Here is an 18,449-nt window from a genome sequence, read left to right as displayed (position 1 = left end):
AAAAAAGTTTTGCCAACCATCTACTTTGCATGACGACTCCAGAATAGTATGGGCTTCGCTGTCTCTCTTCTTTCTGTCAAAAAAAAAAAAAAAAAAAAAACACTTCATCCTATGTAGTGCTTTGAAAACTGAATGCAAAGTAATTAAGTAGGTACGTTCGTATTGGTTAGGGAAAAAAGTATAATGACGAAATTATGGCAATGGTACAATGCTGCAAAATTTTTAATGTTACACAATTTTTAATGTTTCTGAAGTAGAAACTTGGCCTAGCGCAATACTAAAGGAAATCTTTCAACACATTACGGGTTACTGCACTCCTACAAAGGTGCAAGAGATGGGAGAAAGGAAAGTGGTGATAATCTGGTAATATGCACTCGATCAAAAAGAGATCAGAATGATAAGCAACCTCCTTGGACGAGTAGGTATCACACTTGGCTTGCACGCAGGAGGCCCGGGTTCGATTCTCGGCGAGACTGAGGTTTTTTTTGGTTCTGTGTTTGGGGTTCGGGGTGCACTCAGCCTCGTGAGGACAATTGAGAAGCTACTTTCGAGTAGCGACCAGTGGCGATATTACCAGTGTAAAAAGAATTGAAATGTGGAAATTGATTGCAAAGGAGGCTCTTAGTTATGTTGTGATATCCACAAAAGTTGTGAAAAAGCCCTGCTTTACCACAAAGAATTTGAGACTTGATTTTTGATTTTGAGATCAGAATGATGTAGAAAAGTTGTGAAAAAGCCCTGCTTTACCACAAAGAATTTGAGACTTGATTTTTGATTTTGAGATCAGAATGATGTAGGTACCTATTGTGATATCCACAAAAGTTGTGAAAAAGCCCTGCTTTACCACAAAGAATTTGAGACTTGATTTTTGATTTTGAGATCAGAATGATGTACCATGTGTGTTGGATTGGCGCGCCGATAGGACGACCGTACACGGTGCGGTGCGATTAAGGAAATTTAGGAAGGGAAGGATATTTTTAACATACAATGTGATCAGGTTCGAACATATTGTATAACGTCAAGGTTATGAAAATTTAGAGGTTTCATTGAAATCAACAGCATGGTCGATCTTTAGTGCTGTGACAATTATGTCACTAGGACTCTATGGGTATCGCACTAGGCTAGCACGCCGGAATTTTCGCGTTCGATTCTCGGCGGGGTCGAAGTTTTTTCGATTCTGTGTTTGGCGTTCGGGGTGCATTCAGCCTCGTGAGGACAATTTAGAACCTACTTTCGAGTAGCGACCAGTGGCGGCATTACCAGTATAAAAAGGTTATTGAAACATGGTACATTGTAATTTAGGTATTGAAGAGGAGGCACATTAGCTGTGATATGTGATATCCATAAAAATTGTAAAAAAAAACTCTGCTTTACCGTAAATAATTCATGAGTTGATTATCTACATATTAATAAATTAATAATAAATATCTACGTGAAGGAAATTTACTGGTATCGTATTAGCCTTGTCACTAGAGGTCCCATGTTCAAAAAAGGCAGAATCGAAGTTTTGTGATAAAGATGAAAACACAAGGAAGATTTGAAATGAAAGAGAAATATAATAAATATTCTAGGTAAATATCCGAAGTTTTGTGATAAAGATGAAAACACAAGGAAGATTTGAAATGAAAGAGAAATATAATAAATATTCTAGGTAAATATCCCGTTGAACCTTTGACACGTTTGGCAACGTAGCCTACTTTTTAGATGAATCCTTGCTGCCATATTCAAATGGATGAACCATAGTTATAGTTATACGCTTAGTATTATACTCTTTAGTAACTAGGCAGGGCAGAAGAGACCTATTATGTTGACTCGTATAATCAACCATTCAGAACCATCTCTTTCCATTGTCCTCAATTAAAATCTGAAAGAAACTCCCGAGTCCACTGACTGAAACATTCCTCATGTACTATTCAGTGTGCTCGGGCTCGGACATACGGTGTATAGTTCTAGTGAAATCTCCTTTGATAGAGTTCTTAATTCTTATCGTCCTAAATTTAGTTTTAAGTAATTTGAGAAAAGTAAAAAAAAAGTTGTGTTCTAAATTTAGTTTTAAGTAATTTGAGAAAAGTAAAAAAAGTCACCAAAATTATTACTTATTAGTTTCATTAGAAATCACCATATAAAATGGAGGAAAATCACCTCTATCATATCAAAAATGAAGAATATTACTTTCTATCACCCCACAGAAGGGAAAATACCCCCTTTTATCATCTCTAATACTCCCTTCTATCATTTTATAGGAGAATATTCCCTTCTTTCACCTTACCTATAGAAGGGAGAATATGTCTCCCTTATATTTACTTTTTAGCCCGTCCTTCCTTTATTATTACAATAGTAATAAAAAAAGGTATAAGGGACGGGCTATTGTATTTGCTTCGGTGTTGTCTATCTGTCGGTTGGTCTGTCTGTCCCCATAGAAGGACTTATCCAAACCGATTAATACAATAAAGCGTAAAGTTTTGGTCGAAAAAAACGCGAAAACGCGGAAAAAACGCCTTTTCTGAAACAACCGAGAAAAACGGTTTTTATATTCGGATTCAGCGACCTTGAAAACCCCCGAATCAAGTAAAATTTTCCATATTTCTCTTTTTTCAAGTTTCGGCCCGAATTGATGTGCATCAAACTAGAGAAAAATGCATGTAAAAGCCCATTTCAACTTTGAGCTCGTTGTGCCACGGGTTAACTTTTTCCGATCGACCTGAAACTTTGCACAGATTTTTTTTTTTTTATTTATTTATATCGGAACCATTTTAGGGGGTCGTCTTCAATTTTGAACTTTTGATAAATAAGGGCCACCCTACTAATTGACCGAACGAAGTGAAGGTCTATGTTTTAACTCGACCGTTTTGCATTTGGTTTAGATGTTTGTTTATGTTCCGCTATAACTCCCGATTGTCTGGTCTGATTTTGATGAAATTTGTTCAATGCATACAAGTGCCTCAAATCCTCAATTATTTTTATTCTTAAGAACCACCACATCGATGGATGACAAGGGATTTTATAAAGTATAGCTTAACATAGGTGACGCTAAAACCGGTCTTAAATGATCGACTGAAGTGTTATCTAAAACTTTCTCGCTTTGAGTTCATAGGTCGTCGCGACAAATTTCGAGATCAAAGCTCATTTGTGTGAGAAAATGTGAAAAAAATCCCCCAAAAACCAGTTTTTTTTGGCTTTATGTTAACTTATTGGTTGCACTCCCGTGAAGGTTATAGGCTATTTTCCGGTTCGTTTTTGTTAAGCTACGCCGAGCAAGACCACTAAATAAATGAGTGACCTGAACAGCCATGCCTTAAGGATTTACTACGAAGCGACGGATTTCGGCTAGTATTATAAAAAGTAAAAGTAATAATAAAGGAAGGACGGACTAATTGGTAATTTCGGACCAACAGAACTATTTGGCGGATTACTTACACTTGTCATTACATTGGATCTATCAAGAGGAACAAACATATTTGCTTCCACAAAGTCTGGATCAGCATAGAACTTGGAGAGATCCAATGCTTTATTATCTCCATTGTATCTTTTGGCCATTACAAGTTTGATTTTATCTTTAATTTCATTGTTTAGCTCTACATATGGGGTTGCAGAACTTACAAGAACGATCAGCGTGTGATTAGTTACAGTCTTAATTCGGCCTGAAACATTTCAATAAAATAGACATGAGTAAAGGTATGATAAACTATACACTAGACCTCTCACAAAATCATTGACAAATTAACCTAAAACCGCTTCGCTGATATTGTCAAATACAAGGTGATTCTGTCTAAATCTGTTCAATCAGAAAAAGTTAACCCATGGCACAACAAGCTTGAAGTTTATATGGGCTTTTGCATGCACTTTGTTTCAAAACTTTGAAAAGAAGAACTATAAAACATTTGGTTTGATTCGGGGGTTTTCGAGGTCGCTGAATTCGAATATGATAACCCTTTTTCTCGGTTGTTTCAAATTCAAGTTTCGGCCCGAATTGATGTGAATCAAACTACGGAAAACTGCATGTAAAAGCCCATTTCAACTTTGAGCTCGTTGTGCCACGGGTTAACTTTTTCCGATCGACCTGAAACTTTGCACAGATTTATTTATTTATATCGGAACCATTTTAGGGGGTCGTCTTCAATTTTGAACTTTCGATAAATAAGGGCCACCCTACTAATTGACCGAACGAAGTGAAGGTCTATGTTTTAACTCGACCGTTTTGCATTTGGTTTAGATATCTGTCTGTATGTTCCGCTATAACTCCCGATTGCCTGGTCTGATTTTGATAAAATTTGGTACTCATCCTCATTAAATCAAGGCACGTCGCTGATTGAAATTTGGGGTCCCAAAGTTGAACGGGGCCCCCGTTTCGATCTTTCAAAACTTTACGATCCCCCAATACAATTGCCACGCATATCAATACATATTCATATGCGTTGAAAGTCAAGATGGTAAACCCCTGACAATTGTCGATATGAGAGGACGTTATTGTTAAAGTCTTACACCCATATTTATGAACAAAATGCTGGCTCTTAAGTTCGTGCTAAGTATAGTCTCAAGGCATTTGATTGGTCAATTTTGACTTGAGACTGATCTAAGAACGATCATTCTTGTTCATAAATACGAGTGTTAGCTTAGGCAAAAGAATCTGAGTGAGGTCTACAGTTCACAGAACCACTAGTGTGTACTGTAGGTTTCAGACTTGAGGCTATTTCAATGCTTTTAGTGGAGAAAGTTCAGATCAGCGCCAAACGCCTTATGATGTCTAGTATTGTGCATTGTGGGTGAAAGGATAAAAGTTTCTGCTTGTTAATTTTTAAAGCTATGATGTTCGGAATGTCTGTGACTATGCTGTCCATATACTTACAAGGCCCCTATTCACTCTATCTCAACAATCATCCTCTATGATGGCTTTACGAGCAAAGTTTTTCTCATTATTTATATTTATAACGAAGGTCAATACTAAAGGCACAGCTGGTAGACGTGGCGGACTTGGATCCGTCAGTATAACACAACACAGAAGTAGAATAGTTAGAACTAATAGTTTGGAGGAATTTTTGTTGGTAGACCAAGGGAGGAGTGTCCGCTTTTTTAAACAATCATCCTTTATGATGGCTTTACGAGCAAAGTTTTTCTCATTATTTATATTTTTTAAAGCTATGATGTTCGGAATGTCTGTGACTATGCTGTCCATATACTTACAAGGCCCCTATTCACTCTATCTCAACAATCATCCTTTATGATGGCTTTACGAGCAAAGTTTTTCTCATTATTTATATTTATAACGAAGCTATTCTTCCACTTTTTAGTGTAATAATTTGGGAAGGTACCTAGGCTCCACTAAAATTTTGATTTTTACAAAATCTAGATGTTGACTTTGAATCTTGTGTCAAATTTAGACTTGCATAAATACCACCACGCGAATCTTGTTTCCTTTCCACAAATTTGTGAACTTGTCAGACACTAACCTTAGCTTATATTCTAACCGACGGACGCCTCTACACTCGGGTAGGCGGTTACCTTCAGATACCTCGCATGGTCTTAGTATTAGTATATGTATGTTCAACTGGTTCAACCCATATACGATCAATACAAATACGAGTTGATGATATTCTATTAGGGAGTAGAAGAATGTTTCCTAATTTTAATATCCTGGTGGTGTGTCTGGTTGAACAAAGGGCATATGGACTGCAGAGAAATAACTCAAATAACCTACTGTGCAAACGTTACCAATGATTTGATGTTACAAAATATTGCATGCTTGGTTTGTAATTTCTTGTATTTGTGTAAGATGTATTGAATTATAACCAATATATATACCTGTCTTGCGCATATGCGAGACACTGCGAGAAAACTTGGCGTGGGGGTTAACACAAGCAAAAAGGCCTTGGCGGTCAAAGTGTTAAGCTGTTCATGTTGTTCTCATTTTGATTTTTAAGCTCAATTAATTCTTTCATGAAATTCGATTTCCACGCTTTTCTGCTCGGTGATCTCTCTTGGATACCAGAGTTAAGTACAACCTGAATAAACTTTGAACTCAATACGATTAAAGATTAGAAATGCCAGCCTAGTTAGCTTAGTTGGTAGTGCGTCTGCCTTGTAAGCGCTAGGCCGCGGGTTCGATTCCCGGCATTGAGAGTCACAAAAAGTAAAGAGATCAGAAGAATGGACACTATTTTCATTAGAACAAACAACAGCAGCAGTCAAGTTGACAACTACGTACATTGAGAGTCACAAAAAGTAAAGAGATCAGAAGAATGGACACTATTTTCATTAGAACAAACAACAGCAGCAGTCAAGTTGACAACTAATAACTTCTATCTGATATGACATTACTCACTAACCTTCTTATTACTGATTAGGAGTCATGTACCTTGGTACCTGAATCCTGATGGTCAACTTCAAATCCAAATAAATACAAAGACCAAGTGGATTAAAGAAGAACAAGCAAGCCTAGTTATGTAGAGCGCTAGGTCGCCGGTTCGAATTCTTATTACTGATTAGTGATTGAATGATTATTATGTTCAAGAATTTTGCTGATGGTTCTTTAAGTAAGTAGGTTCTTGTACTTCTGATCTTCCTGAGAGCAACTTAGAGTCATGTACCTTGGTACCTGAATCCTGATGGTCAACTTCAAATCCAAATAAATACAAAGACCAAGTGGATTAAAGAAGAACAAGCAACCCTAGTTATGTAGAGCGCTAGGTCGCCGGTTCGACGATTTACCCTAAACTAAACAGATGAGGTTCCTTCGTTTTCGGAACTTTAGGTACCTACACCCTGGAGTCTTCACTGCAGACAATCATCTCCCCAAATATTTCTGATCTAATATATATAAAGATGTATTAGTATATAGTCCAGCCCAGAGCTGACGTAATTTTTTTGTCATAAATTCATCATCATAACGCATAAGTGGTAAGTTGCTCTCAGGAAGATCAGAAGTACAAGAACCTTCCTTCGTTTTCGGAACTTTAGGTACCTACACCCTGGAGTCTTCACTGCAGACAATCATCTCCCCAAATATTTCTGATCTCTCTTTGTTCTCAATGAGTAGTTGAACAACTATAAGGATACGTAGTTATTTATGTATTTATTTATCCGTGACTTGAGATCAATATATTTATGTTGCCTCCTGCAATGTGCTGATTTTCATTCTGTCGCTATTTCATTTGTCAAATAATGCTGTGGGGATATCGTGCTTAATTTTGGTTAAACATTCGTTTTTCTTAGGACCAGATTTGACTCGGTGCAGAATATAATATAAATATGTAGGTATACTTACATTTTACTCTTTTCTTCTCTCTCTCTCTCTCTCTTTCGATATCAAGTCAACAATTCGCTTCAACAAGACTGAATGATTAGTTTTTGTCCTCTCCGGAAAAGTTAGATTTGATGGATAATATTTTACCTTTTGCTCAGGTGTTCTGTAGTGTAGGACTCTCAAATCACTTATTTCCGTTGGAAAAAATAAATTAATAGAAAAGTGTTGTTGTTTCTCTCTCTCTCTCTCTCTCTCTCTCTCTCTCTCTCTCTCTCTCTCTCTCTCTCGCTGGGATCCATAGAAGATTATACTAATCATTTGCCCCGAGGCCCTAGGATGTATAGATAGGTATATGTATGTAGGTACTGCATTTTTTATTTATTTATTTTTTCTGTCAAATATACAACTTGTAACTGGTTGAAGAATGTGTACTAGGGTGGCCCTTATTTTTCGAAAGTTTGAAATTAAAGACGATCCCCCCCCTAAAGTGGTTCCACCTTTTGCTCAGGTGTTCTGTAGTGTAGGACTCTCAAATCACTTATTTCCGTTGGAAAAAATAAATTAATAGAAAAGTGTTGTTGTTGTTGCCAAGTCAAAGTTAAAGCTAAAAGATACCTACGACGTATAATACATGTATCTGGTGTCTGGTCAAGGGCTTGACGCTATAACTATTATAAGTTTATGACTAACATCCACAATCCACATACTTGAATACTCAATGATACTCGTATGTATGTGAGATACAGAGTTTCAGCTCGATCGGAAAAAGTTAACCCGCGGCACAACGAGCTCAAAGTTGAAGGGCTTTTACATGCAGTTTTCCGTAGTTTGATTGTTTGATGCATAAATTCGGGCCAAAACTTGAAAAAGGAGATATATGGAAAATTTTATTTGATTCGGGGGTTTTCGAGGTCGCTGAATTCGAATATGATAACCCTTTTTCTCGGTTGTTTCAAATTCAAGTTTCGGCCCGAATTGATGTGAATCAAACTACGGAAAACGAGATACAGATACCCACTGCACTGCTTCTACATTTTATCCGCGTAAAATCAACCTTGGGCATAGGAGTAGTAAGTAAATACAATGATAGGTACTTAATGTCAATCAAATCTCAAATGAAAAAGCTCTGCTTTTCCACAACTTTTGTGCATAATACAGCATTACCTATTAAGTGCCTCCTTTGCAATCAATTCCCATATTTCAATAATCTTTTTCCACTGGTAATGCCGATACTGATCGCTACTCGATTAAAGTACCTACTCCATTGTCCTCACGAGGCTGAGTGCACCCCGAACTCGATGCACAGAGCTGAAAAAACTTCGACCCGGCCGGAAATCGACCCCGGGACCTTCGGTGTGGAAGCCTAGTGTGATACCCACTAGGTCACGGAGGCTACCAATGATACATAATATAATAACATTTACATACATTTGTTTTTGTTTTGTGCGTTCTTGATGTAATTTTCCAACTTCACTTAGTTTTCTTGTGAGACGTATTTTGTTAAGCTGTTCATGTTGTTCTCATTCGTTATGCAATACCTAGTCTGTTACTGTTAATATCTGATCGTCACATCAGAATACAATCACAATCACACAATTGCTGAGCTAGATGATTGTTATGCAATACCTAGTCTGTTACTGTTAATATCTGATCGTCACATCAGAATACAATCACAATCACACAATTGCTGAGCTAGATGATTTAGATTTAATGCTCGTTGAGAATCTGAAATCAGTATAAGAAAAAAGAACTTTTATCTAGCTGATTATTTTGTCTCTTCCCAACTAAAACAAGTATAATACACAATGTACCTACCTCCAAGTGACAGAAATACCTACTCAAAAAAAAAGGAATGTGGTGTTTTGTGAGGAACAAAGCAGAAGTAATATTGGAGGAAAGAGGAGTGCAATGAGGGGAAAGAAACTAAAGAAAGGTAGGTACTACGTGAAGTAGGAGGACACAAATTATGGAGTGAATAAAAGGCGGGGTACAAAATTGATTTCTAATAATCTTTTTTGGGGTGGGATGGATTTTTGTTTATTTTTTGTGGGCACTTGATTTATTTTGGGAGGAACGACTTGGCGGGGTCTTTTTTATGCCACGAAGTGGTATTTTTTGGGGTGTATAAGTACAACAGCGTGTTGATTAAGTTTCAGAGATTCTCAAGCAACAGTTAAAGTGTTGTTATATAATATATATGAAAAGACCTAAAGTATCGTGAAATTCTACTTATACCTAATCATTAATAGTTGCCTATGCCTATATCTATCAATCTTGAGGAAATATGTATAAGTACAGCGTGTTGATAAAGTTTCAGAGATTCTCAAGCAACAGTTAAAGTGTTGTTATATAAGTATCGTGAAATTCTACTTATACCTAATCATTAATAGTTGCCTATGCGTATATCTATCAATCTTGAGGAAATATGTATTGTGGGCACTTGATTTATTTTGGGAGGAACGACTTGGCGGGGTCTTTTTTATGCCACGAAGTGGTATTTTTTGGGGTAGAAGTTATTAGTTGTCAACTTGACTGCTGCTGTTGTTTGTTCTAATGAAAATAGTGTCCATTCTTCTGATCTCTTTACTTTTTGTGACTCTCAATGATATCACGCGTACGAATTTAGTTCTGACGTAAAATTTACGGTAGGTAGTAGGGAAAAATTTTGAATGGGACGAAATGTCTCGGTTGAAACGTAAAAAGAAAACAAGATAGGTAGGTAGATATTATAAATTCTTCAATTTTATTAGCACCATGGTGTTACGTCATGTTAATAGAGGATACACATTTGTTAAAAAATCAGCTTTAACTACTGAGGTCTCAAGTATCGTTCCGAAAGAGAACAGAGAAGGAAGATAGGACAAGAGAAAGCCAGCTGTTCCGAGTTCCGAGAACGAATCTTACCTGTTTGGGATTACCATTTATATGAAAAATGTATGTTCTGAGATTTTTGTCGATGAAATATAAATGGAAACTTATTAAAAAAAGGATAAAATTAGCTTTGAAATTTGAATGTTTTTTTTTTATCTTATTATTATTATTATTCTTTCATATGTTTATGTACTATGTATATACCTAGGTAGAAATACTTTTGGATTTCAACATGAACGATTACATTTCTGCTCTGTTTGGGTGTGAACAGTTCTGGCTACAACAAATAAGATAGATAATAATATTATGAATGAGCCTAACCTTGGTCTGGTGACTACTACCGATATTACTCTTATTTGGATTAGTATACAGCGCATTCTTCAATTAAATTATAAGAATCCGCAAGCCTCTATAGGTATTCCTAGTACCTATGACATTGAGATCTGTCACACTGTCTTGTCTTGTTTGTTTGTATTTGATTCTGATTTTCCTGCCTTCCTCTTACTCTACCTTCTAATAAATAAAAGCTTTTGTCTCTTTGTTATATTTCTAGATTTATGCAAGTTTATTTACACATAACAGTTTGCATGACAAATTTAGTTTGTACAAAACACATTGAAGAGTTTTATTGAATATTTCTAGATTTATGCAAGTTTATTTACACATAACAGTTTGCATGACAAATTTAGTTTGTACAAAACACATTGAAGAGTTTTATTGTGTTCAAACGAAAGGATCATCGTTAGTGCTCCTTTTGCTTTTCTTTCTCATTTTGAATATGTACCTAACAGACCGTTTTATCGTTACGTTGCACGAGTATAGGTACTTAGTTCATTCTTGTGATACTGACACTCGTATTTATGAACAAGAATGATCGTTCTTAGATCAGTCTCAAGTCAAAATTGACCAATCAAATGCCTTGAGACTATGCTTAGCACGAACTTAAGAGCCAGCGTTTTGTTCATAAATATGGGTGTCATTTTGAATATGTACCTAACAGACCGTTTTATCGTTACGTTGCACGAGTATAGGTACTTAGTTCATTCTTGTGATACTCATTTTGAATATGTACCTAACAGACCGTTTTATCGTTACGTTGCACGAGTATAGGTACTTAGTTCATTCTTGTGATACTGAGACTCAGTCTAGTCTAGGATTGATCAATCTGGGACCAAGTAATTGTGATATATCTACTCTTAGGTATACATAGGTTTTATCTCTACTTGCGATATCTCAATCTGTACTCTACGTATGTAGGTACATAAATAACATGTGAAAACATTGAATCCTATCATGCTCAAATTATTTATTCCTCAGAGATAAAACAGAAATGCATTGAATAATTTATTTATTATTTGCTACACCACCTGGAATCTAGAGTAGGTTTCAGTCTTTACAAGAAAATATAAAGCTTCTAGGAGTGGTTGTGGACGAAAAACTCAAATGGAAGTCCCACGTTGAATACATTAAGCAAAAACCACAGAAATGCATTGAATAATTTATTTATTATTTGCTACACCACCTGGAATCTAGAGTAGGTTTCAGTCTTTACAAGAAAATATAAAGCGCAACATTCACAAACGTATGTATTTAGAATTGTAGATTATCAACAGAAGATATGCATCCATCAGTAGGAGAACAATCAATTCCTATAACAATCCGTAAAATATATGTATAATGCCCAAAGTAGTTTCAAGTAAGTACTTACCTACTCACAATGTTTGTAAGTTCATTCCCAAGTCTAAAATATAAAATTTCGTCAGCTCGCATGGCGTAGTGGTCACTGCGCTCGCCTTGCACGCGGGAGACCCGGGTTCGATTCCCGGCGGGTTCAAGAAATTTGTATCATCCAAATGATTGATTCCGTGACTGGCTGTTGCGGGGCCCACTCAGCCTCATGAGGAAAATGAGTGGCTATGGCGTATAAATGCGCATAGCGACCGATGCCAGCATGGTAGGTAAACATTGGATTTTAGGATTATTGGTATATTGGGAAAATCCTACAATGCTGCAGTGAGTACCAAAGTTGTGACATAATAACACAAAGGAACTGCATTTACAATTTTTACAAATATAAAATTTCCCACTAAGGTAATAAACAAATTCAAAGGTCTACGATTTCATGCTAAAATGTTCATGAATCGCCGAGAATGGTGCGAGATGGTTCGGGCGTAGTCTCCTGAGAGTGTTACTTAAAAAGTAGGTACTAGGTATGTAGGGATTAATAATTTAATATTTTTCACTAGTACTGGTAGGTGGTGAATAGGCATTAAGCTGTTGAGGTGGTCATAGGAGAGGAGAGACGACACTCTGTCTCTAAACAATAGAAATAGAACTACATCCTGTCATTATATCCTTGCTACGCAACTATGAGTCATCATAACTATAATATTAACAAATCCTTTGACTGGATGGCCACTCCACGATGATGGGCTTGATCTTTTTTAACTTGTTTATCAGGATATTGTCCCAAGATCTTTGCCATTGTGTTTTGCATAGTTTGGTAATCCAAGGTTTAAAATCATGGGGCGTGCATAACTTCAAAGGAGTACTGAGGTTCCTTATTGCCTCATTAACTATATTTTCTTCTCGAAAAAAAAAAAAAAAAAAAAAAAAAAAAAAAAAAATATGATTTTCAAATTGAAATTGAACTGTAGGAGCAACGTTTACTGAACACATGTTGAAAGAACACATGTTGAAAGAGTGATAGGACTTTAAAGTATGTACACTCGTATAGTAGAGAAGTGTATCTAAATCATTTTTAATTAGCAATAATACTTTTGTAGTAATGTAATGTACATGGAGATCTCAATTGAAACTGTTTCGCCTTCTAGCAAGACTTGAGGGATGAGGAGCTTGACACTGTACGTACATGAAGACTAGTTTGCACTACTTTTTCTCTCCAATTCAAATTGAGTTGGAGAAAAATAGATTAGACACAAATTGGCTCATACCATTTTATTATTTTGTAAGAAAGTTTTTTGATTGATGTATGTACGAGTATGTACATCATAATAATTTATTGCTTTTCCCTTCCTCCATTAATCTTAAGAAATGTAGGAAGATGAGATGAAAGTAAAACAAATATTGGTTTTGTGCCATGTAGAATTTAGATTATCCAAATAGCGTAGAGCCGTTAGTAGTTCCAAAAAATACCACATGTTCCAGAACTCCATATACTTTTAGTCTTGGCTGGGGTGGGTGCAAGGCTTCCTGAGTCTCTAAAATTAAAAATATTGTTTCTTCTTCTTCCTTGTCGGATACGAGGTAGGTAATGATAATAATAACGCCGGACAGAATCCAAAAATAATATCCCACCTTCCTTGTGCCATGTAGTGAACGTTTTGACGGCAAGCTTGTGTTCAGTATAGTGAATGCCACTGCGCCTGTGGTATACAAATCAGCTTGTTTTCAACTTTAAATGTGACATTTACATACATTTGTTTTTGTTTTGTGCGTTCTTGATGTAATTTTCCAACTTCACTTAGTTTTCTTGTGAGACGTATTTGAGATACAGATACCCACTGCACTGCTTCTACATTTTATCCGCGTAAAATCAACCTTGGGCATAGGAGTAGTAAGTAAATACAATGATAACACTCTGTCTCTAAACAATAGAAATAGAACTACATCCTGTCATTATATCCTTGCTACGCAACTATGAGTCATCATAACTATAATATTGGCAAATGGGACAAGGATAGAGGTTAAATTAATGTCTTGGTGATATGAGATCTGCACTGGTCGTTTATCGGGTTACTTTTCCGTGTTCCGAGGTAAACACAATCATGTAGATTTCTTGTATTTCATTTGTTCACAGGCCAAACAAAGAGCAACAGTAAAATGGCTCCTGTCTAAAGCGTACAATAACAAAGTTCCTGACAATATTCGGGAACCATTCTACAAGGATCATGAGGTAAGAACTGAACACCTAACAATAACATAGTTCCTGACAATATTATATTCGTCTCAATTTCTGGTAATATCTACAAGGATCATGAGGTAAGAACTGAACACCTAACAATAACATAGTTCCTGACAATATTATATTCGTCTCAATTTCTGGTAATATTGTCAGTCTCAATTTCTGGTCTCAGTGAGAAGGTATTGCACAATATAGATGAGGCAATATAGATGAGGTAATATTGTCAGTCTCAATTTCGTGTCGCGCGACACGTTTCCACTATGCGATTTTTATCGCGCGACTCTGTCGCGCGGCAAAAATCGCGTTGGTGGAAATCCACCTTTACTTCTGTACGTTTCTTGAGAGTTTGAATTACACTAGCACTAGCACACTTGATTTAATGATTAATACTCTGACTCTAAAGGATTCTTTATGTATGTAGGTATAGTCTTTAGTTTAAAACATAGGTATAGTCGAAATGAAATGGAAGACGGTAGATTAATTGCGGTAACAGTATGTAAGGTAGCGTGTAATACATCACATTATATGGGAAGGAAAACAAGATGCAAGAGTGGGGAGGGGCAACATAGTCTAACGATAAAATACATATGTACCTATATTGTAGATATCTTGAACTTACTCCTTTCAATAAATAAAGAACTCAATGCTTAAGGCTTGGAGAAAAGTTTCTATCCTCATGAAAAACTGCGACTTGCATTCTACTGTAATTTTGTCAACAGTAAGGGAGGAAAGGAAAAGGAAACTTAGTAGCCTACTGCTGGAGTAAAGGGACTTTTCAGTCCTATGCGAGCAGTATAAATAAGCACTATTATTATTATTTTGGTTTTGTTATCAACTAAGGATCAGGTTCAGGTATAGGCAGTAAGAAGTTAGGTACGAGTATCATAATATATTTGAGTTCAAACTAAAACTTGGCCTGGCGCACTACCGTGCGCCTAGTTGGCGGGAGAACATGGAAAAACGAAAATTTGAATAGGCCATAACTCCGCCCCTGGTTGTCGAATCGATCTCAAATTTGTACCAAAGTACTACGTTCTTTAAGGCCTTTGACATGAATTGGCGGGAGAACATGGAAAAACGAAAATTTGAATAGGCCATAACTCCGCCCCTGGTTGTCGAATCGATCTCAAATTTGTACCAAAGTGCTACGTTCTTTAAGGCCTTTGACATGATGTATCACAAATAGGGGGTTCTTATTTAAGATTTTAAAGTTGGCCCCCCGGGGGCCGACCCTGAAAAAGTTCCTGAATTTTTACATAATCTATCTATAAGAAATTAGAGGTAAATATAGGCTCGTATACAAAATTTCAGGTTTCTAAACTCATCGGTTCAAAAATTAAGATGGGGGGGACTTTATGAATGCACTGTATGTAGTTATCCTGATCGCAACTTTACCGAGGCAGATTCGAGATAGCGGTTAAATCTTATCATCTCTCTTATTCCAATGTATTTGAACTTAATATCTACATAGGTAATTAGGTATAATAAGTATCTTGTGTTTAGTGAAATAGACAAGTAGCGAACGTTTAATGTTGATACCGAGTGCTGACTCTGCTCTTGTCTTTGCATTCGGCATCGGTAGTTCAAAGCAGTGAGCCACTCCCCAATGAGTTTGGGATTGGAGAAGTATAATTATTACCCATTTTAATGTGTACTAATGGTTTGAAGGCAGATTACGCTCCAGTCAAAATGTCCTTACCGGCGTGGCGCGGCGACGAAATGCTATATTATATGAGAGTACTCACATCGCCCATCTAATGGCCTGAAACATAATTGACTGTTCCTTGAACGTACTGTGACTGGAGCATGATCTGAAGATCGGAGCGGATAATGGAAATCAAGTTTTAGACCTCGTCTTGAAAACAGAAATGTTATGCAGCTCCCTTGTTCTTGTTTCAGAATCAGGAACATCTTAAACCACAGTTGGTACACTCGTTCGCCAATGCAGAACTCTACTGTCTGGCGTTAGCCAACATTTACACAGATCCAAACTACCACAACTTGAACCACTGGGGCATCTTGCGAGCTCTCAATAACAAGGGCATCTTTCCGGATAAGAGACTAACTGAGACTGTTCTCATCCAGACGAATCCACTCAAACTGGTGAGAAACTGTGTAGGTACTACTTTACATACAATTTTATAACCAAGTCCAAATACAAATGTTCAACTAAAATTCCAAGTCAAGAGTAAGCCTAGTTACATAGGTTGGTGGGTAGAATCTGCCTTGTAAGCGCTATTGGGTTGCGGATTCGATTCCTTTCCGAGGCGGATTTTATCCTGAACGGATAAGGTTCGTTCTCGGAACGGCTCAAACGGCTGGCTTTCTCCTATCCTGTCTTCCTTATCTCTTCGCTTTCGGGACGATAAGACCTTGGCAGTTACAGTCCCCTCTATCAAACCTCTTCGAAATATGGTTTGAGATAATATACTTACACGTGAAGGCGTCCTCATATGTAATGTTATAGATACAAAAGGTTATTGACTTTCTTCAGGTACATACAGTGCATTCATAAATCATATTAAAGTCCCCCCCCCCCACCTTAATTTTTGAACCGATGAATTTAGAACCCTGAAATTTAGAACACGAGCCTATATTTACCTCTAGTTTATTATAGGCTATGTAAAAATTCAGGAACTTTTTCAGGGTCGGCCCCCGGGGGGCCAACTTTAAAATCTTAAATAAGAACCCCCTATTTGTGATACTTCATGTCAAAGGCCTTAAAGAACGTAGTACTTTGGTACAAATTTGAGATCGATTCGACAACCAGGGGCGGAGTTATGGCCTATTCAAATTTTCGTTTTTCCATGTTCTCCCGCCAATAGGGGAAGCACCAAAAATGGGAAATTCATATCGATTGGTGATTTGTGCTTCAAACAGGTCCCGCTAATGATTCACATTGAAATTCAGTCCCAAAAATTAAATTTCGAAACATCCCCGGAGGCCATCAGGGCCGGAATTTTAAATTTCACATTTGGGTCTAAATTTCAATATTAGTAGGACCTACTTGAAGCACAAATCACCTCATATCGATTGGTGATTTGTGCTTCAAACAGGTCCCGCTAATGATTCACATTGAAATTCAGTCCCAAAAATTAAATTTCGAAACATCCATTTTCACCCCCGGAGGCCATCAGGGCCGGAATTTTAAATTTCACATTTGGGTCTAAATTTCAATATGAACCATTAGTAGGACCTACTTGAAGCACAAATCACCTATCGATATGAATTTCCCATTTTTGGTGCTTCCTCTATTGGCGGGAGAACATGGAAAAATGAAAATTTGAATAGGCCATAACTCCGCCCCTGGTTGTCGAATCGATCTTAAACTTTTACCAAAGTACTACGTTCTTTAAGACCTTTGACATGGTGTATCTTAAACAGGGGGTTCTCATTTAGGATTTTAAAGTTGGCCCCCCGGGGGCCGACCCTGAAAAAGTTCCTGAATTTTTACATAGCCTATAATAAAGTCACAACTTTGGTACTCACTGCAGCATTGTAGGATTTTCCCAATATACCAATAATCCTAAAATCCAATGTTTACCTACCATGCTGGCCATAATTAAGGTGGGGGGGGGGGACTTTAATATGATTTATGAATGCACTGTATGTACCTGAAGAAAGTCAATAACCTTTTGTATCTATAACATTACATATGAGGACGCCTTCACGTGTAAGTATATTATCTCAAACCATATTTCGAAGAGGTTTGATAGAGGGGACTGTAACTGCCAAGGTCTTATCGTCCCGAAAGCGAAGAGATAAGGAAGACAGGATAGGAGAAAGCCAGCCGTTTGAGCCGTTCCGAGAACGAACCTTATCCGTTCAGGATAAAATCCGCCTCGGAAAGGAATCGAATCCGCAACCCAATAGCGCTTACAAGGCAGATTCTACCCACCAACCTATGTAACTAGGCTTACTCTTGACTTGGAATTTTAGTTGAACATTTGTATTTGGACTTGGTTATAAAATTGTATGTAAAGTAGTACCTACACGGAAAAACGTAAAGTCCTATCAAACTCCTTATCTTCCACTCAGGCAGTGCAATAGTCCTAAATTAAAATGGACGCGGCACATAAGGGATCAGGAAGAGACCGCCTTAACATATCTTCCACTCAACTCTCTAGATTACTCTAGAAGACAAGGGAAAATAAATTGTACGAGTCAGTGGCGTAGCGTGTATGTATGGCGTGTATGGCGGCCATACAACTCAAAAGTTCACTCTAATGCCCATAAATATTAATGGCATGTACTGTGATGGGACTTGGTAGACCTGTGCAATGTGCATGAGCCCTACACGCCCTACACTTGAATCTAGACCACGCTACGCCACTGGTACGAGTATTAACACTTCTGACATGGCAAGGGCTAAGATTGTCCATGAGGAGAAAGTAATCAGCATACCTCTATCTT

General features: G+C 37.2%; 1 protein-coding gene across 1 annotated transcript in view; it reads left to right on the top strand.

Moving 5' to 3' along the window:
* The window catches only part of LOC103512089 (patronin-like), a gene marked incomplete at its 3' end in the record, with an annotated part of 22,733 nt that extends 6,594 nt beyond the window's left edge, over positions 1-16,139 (top strand). The window contains exons 2-3 of the mRNA XM_026825672.1: positions 13,932-14,027; positions 15,936-16,139. Coding sequence (XP_026681473.1) covers positions 13,932-14,027; positions 15,936-16,139 — 300 coding nt within the window. The remainder of the gene's footprint in view (positions 1-13,931; positions 14,028-15,935) is intronic.
* Positions 16,140-18,449: the final 2,310 nt, after the last annotated feature.

The sequence above is a fragment of the Diaphorina citri genome, unplaced genomic scaffold (assembly GCF_000475195.1).
Source record: "Diaphorina citri unplaced genomic scaffold, Diaci psyllid genome assembly version 1.1 scaffold789, whole genome shotgun sequence".
Taxonomy (NCBI): domain Eukaryota; kingdom Metazoa; phylum Arthropoda; class Insecta; order Hemiptera; family Psyllidae; genus Diaphorina; species Diaphorina citri.
The sequence above is the reverse complement of the archived record's forward strand: the minus strand, read 5'-3'. Positions and strand labels throughout refer to the sequence as shown.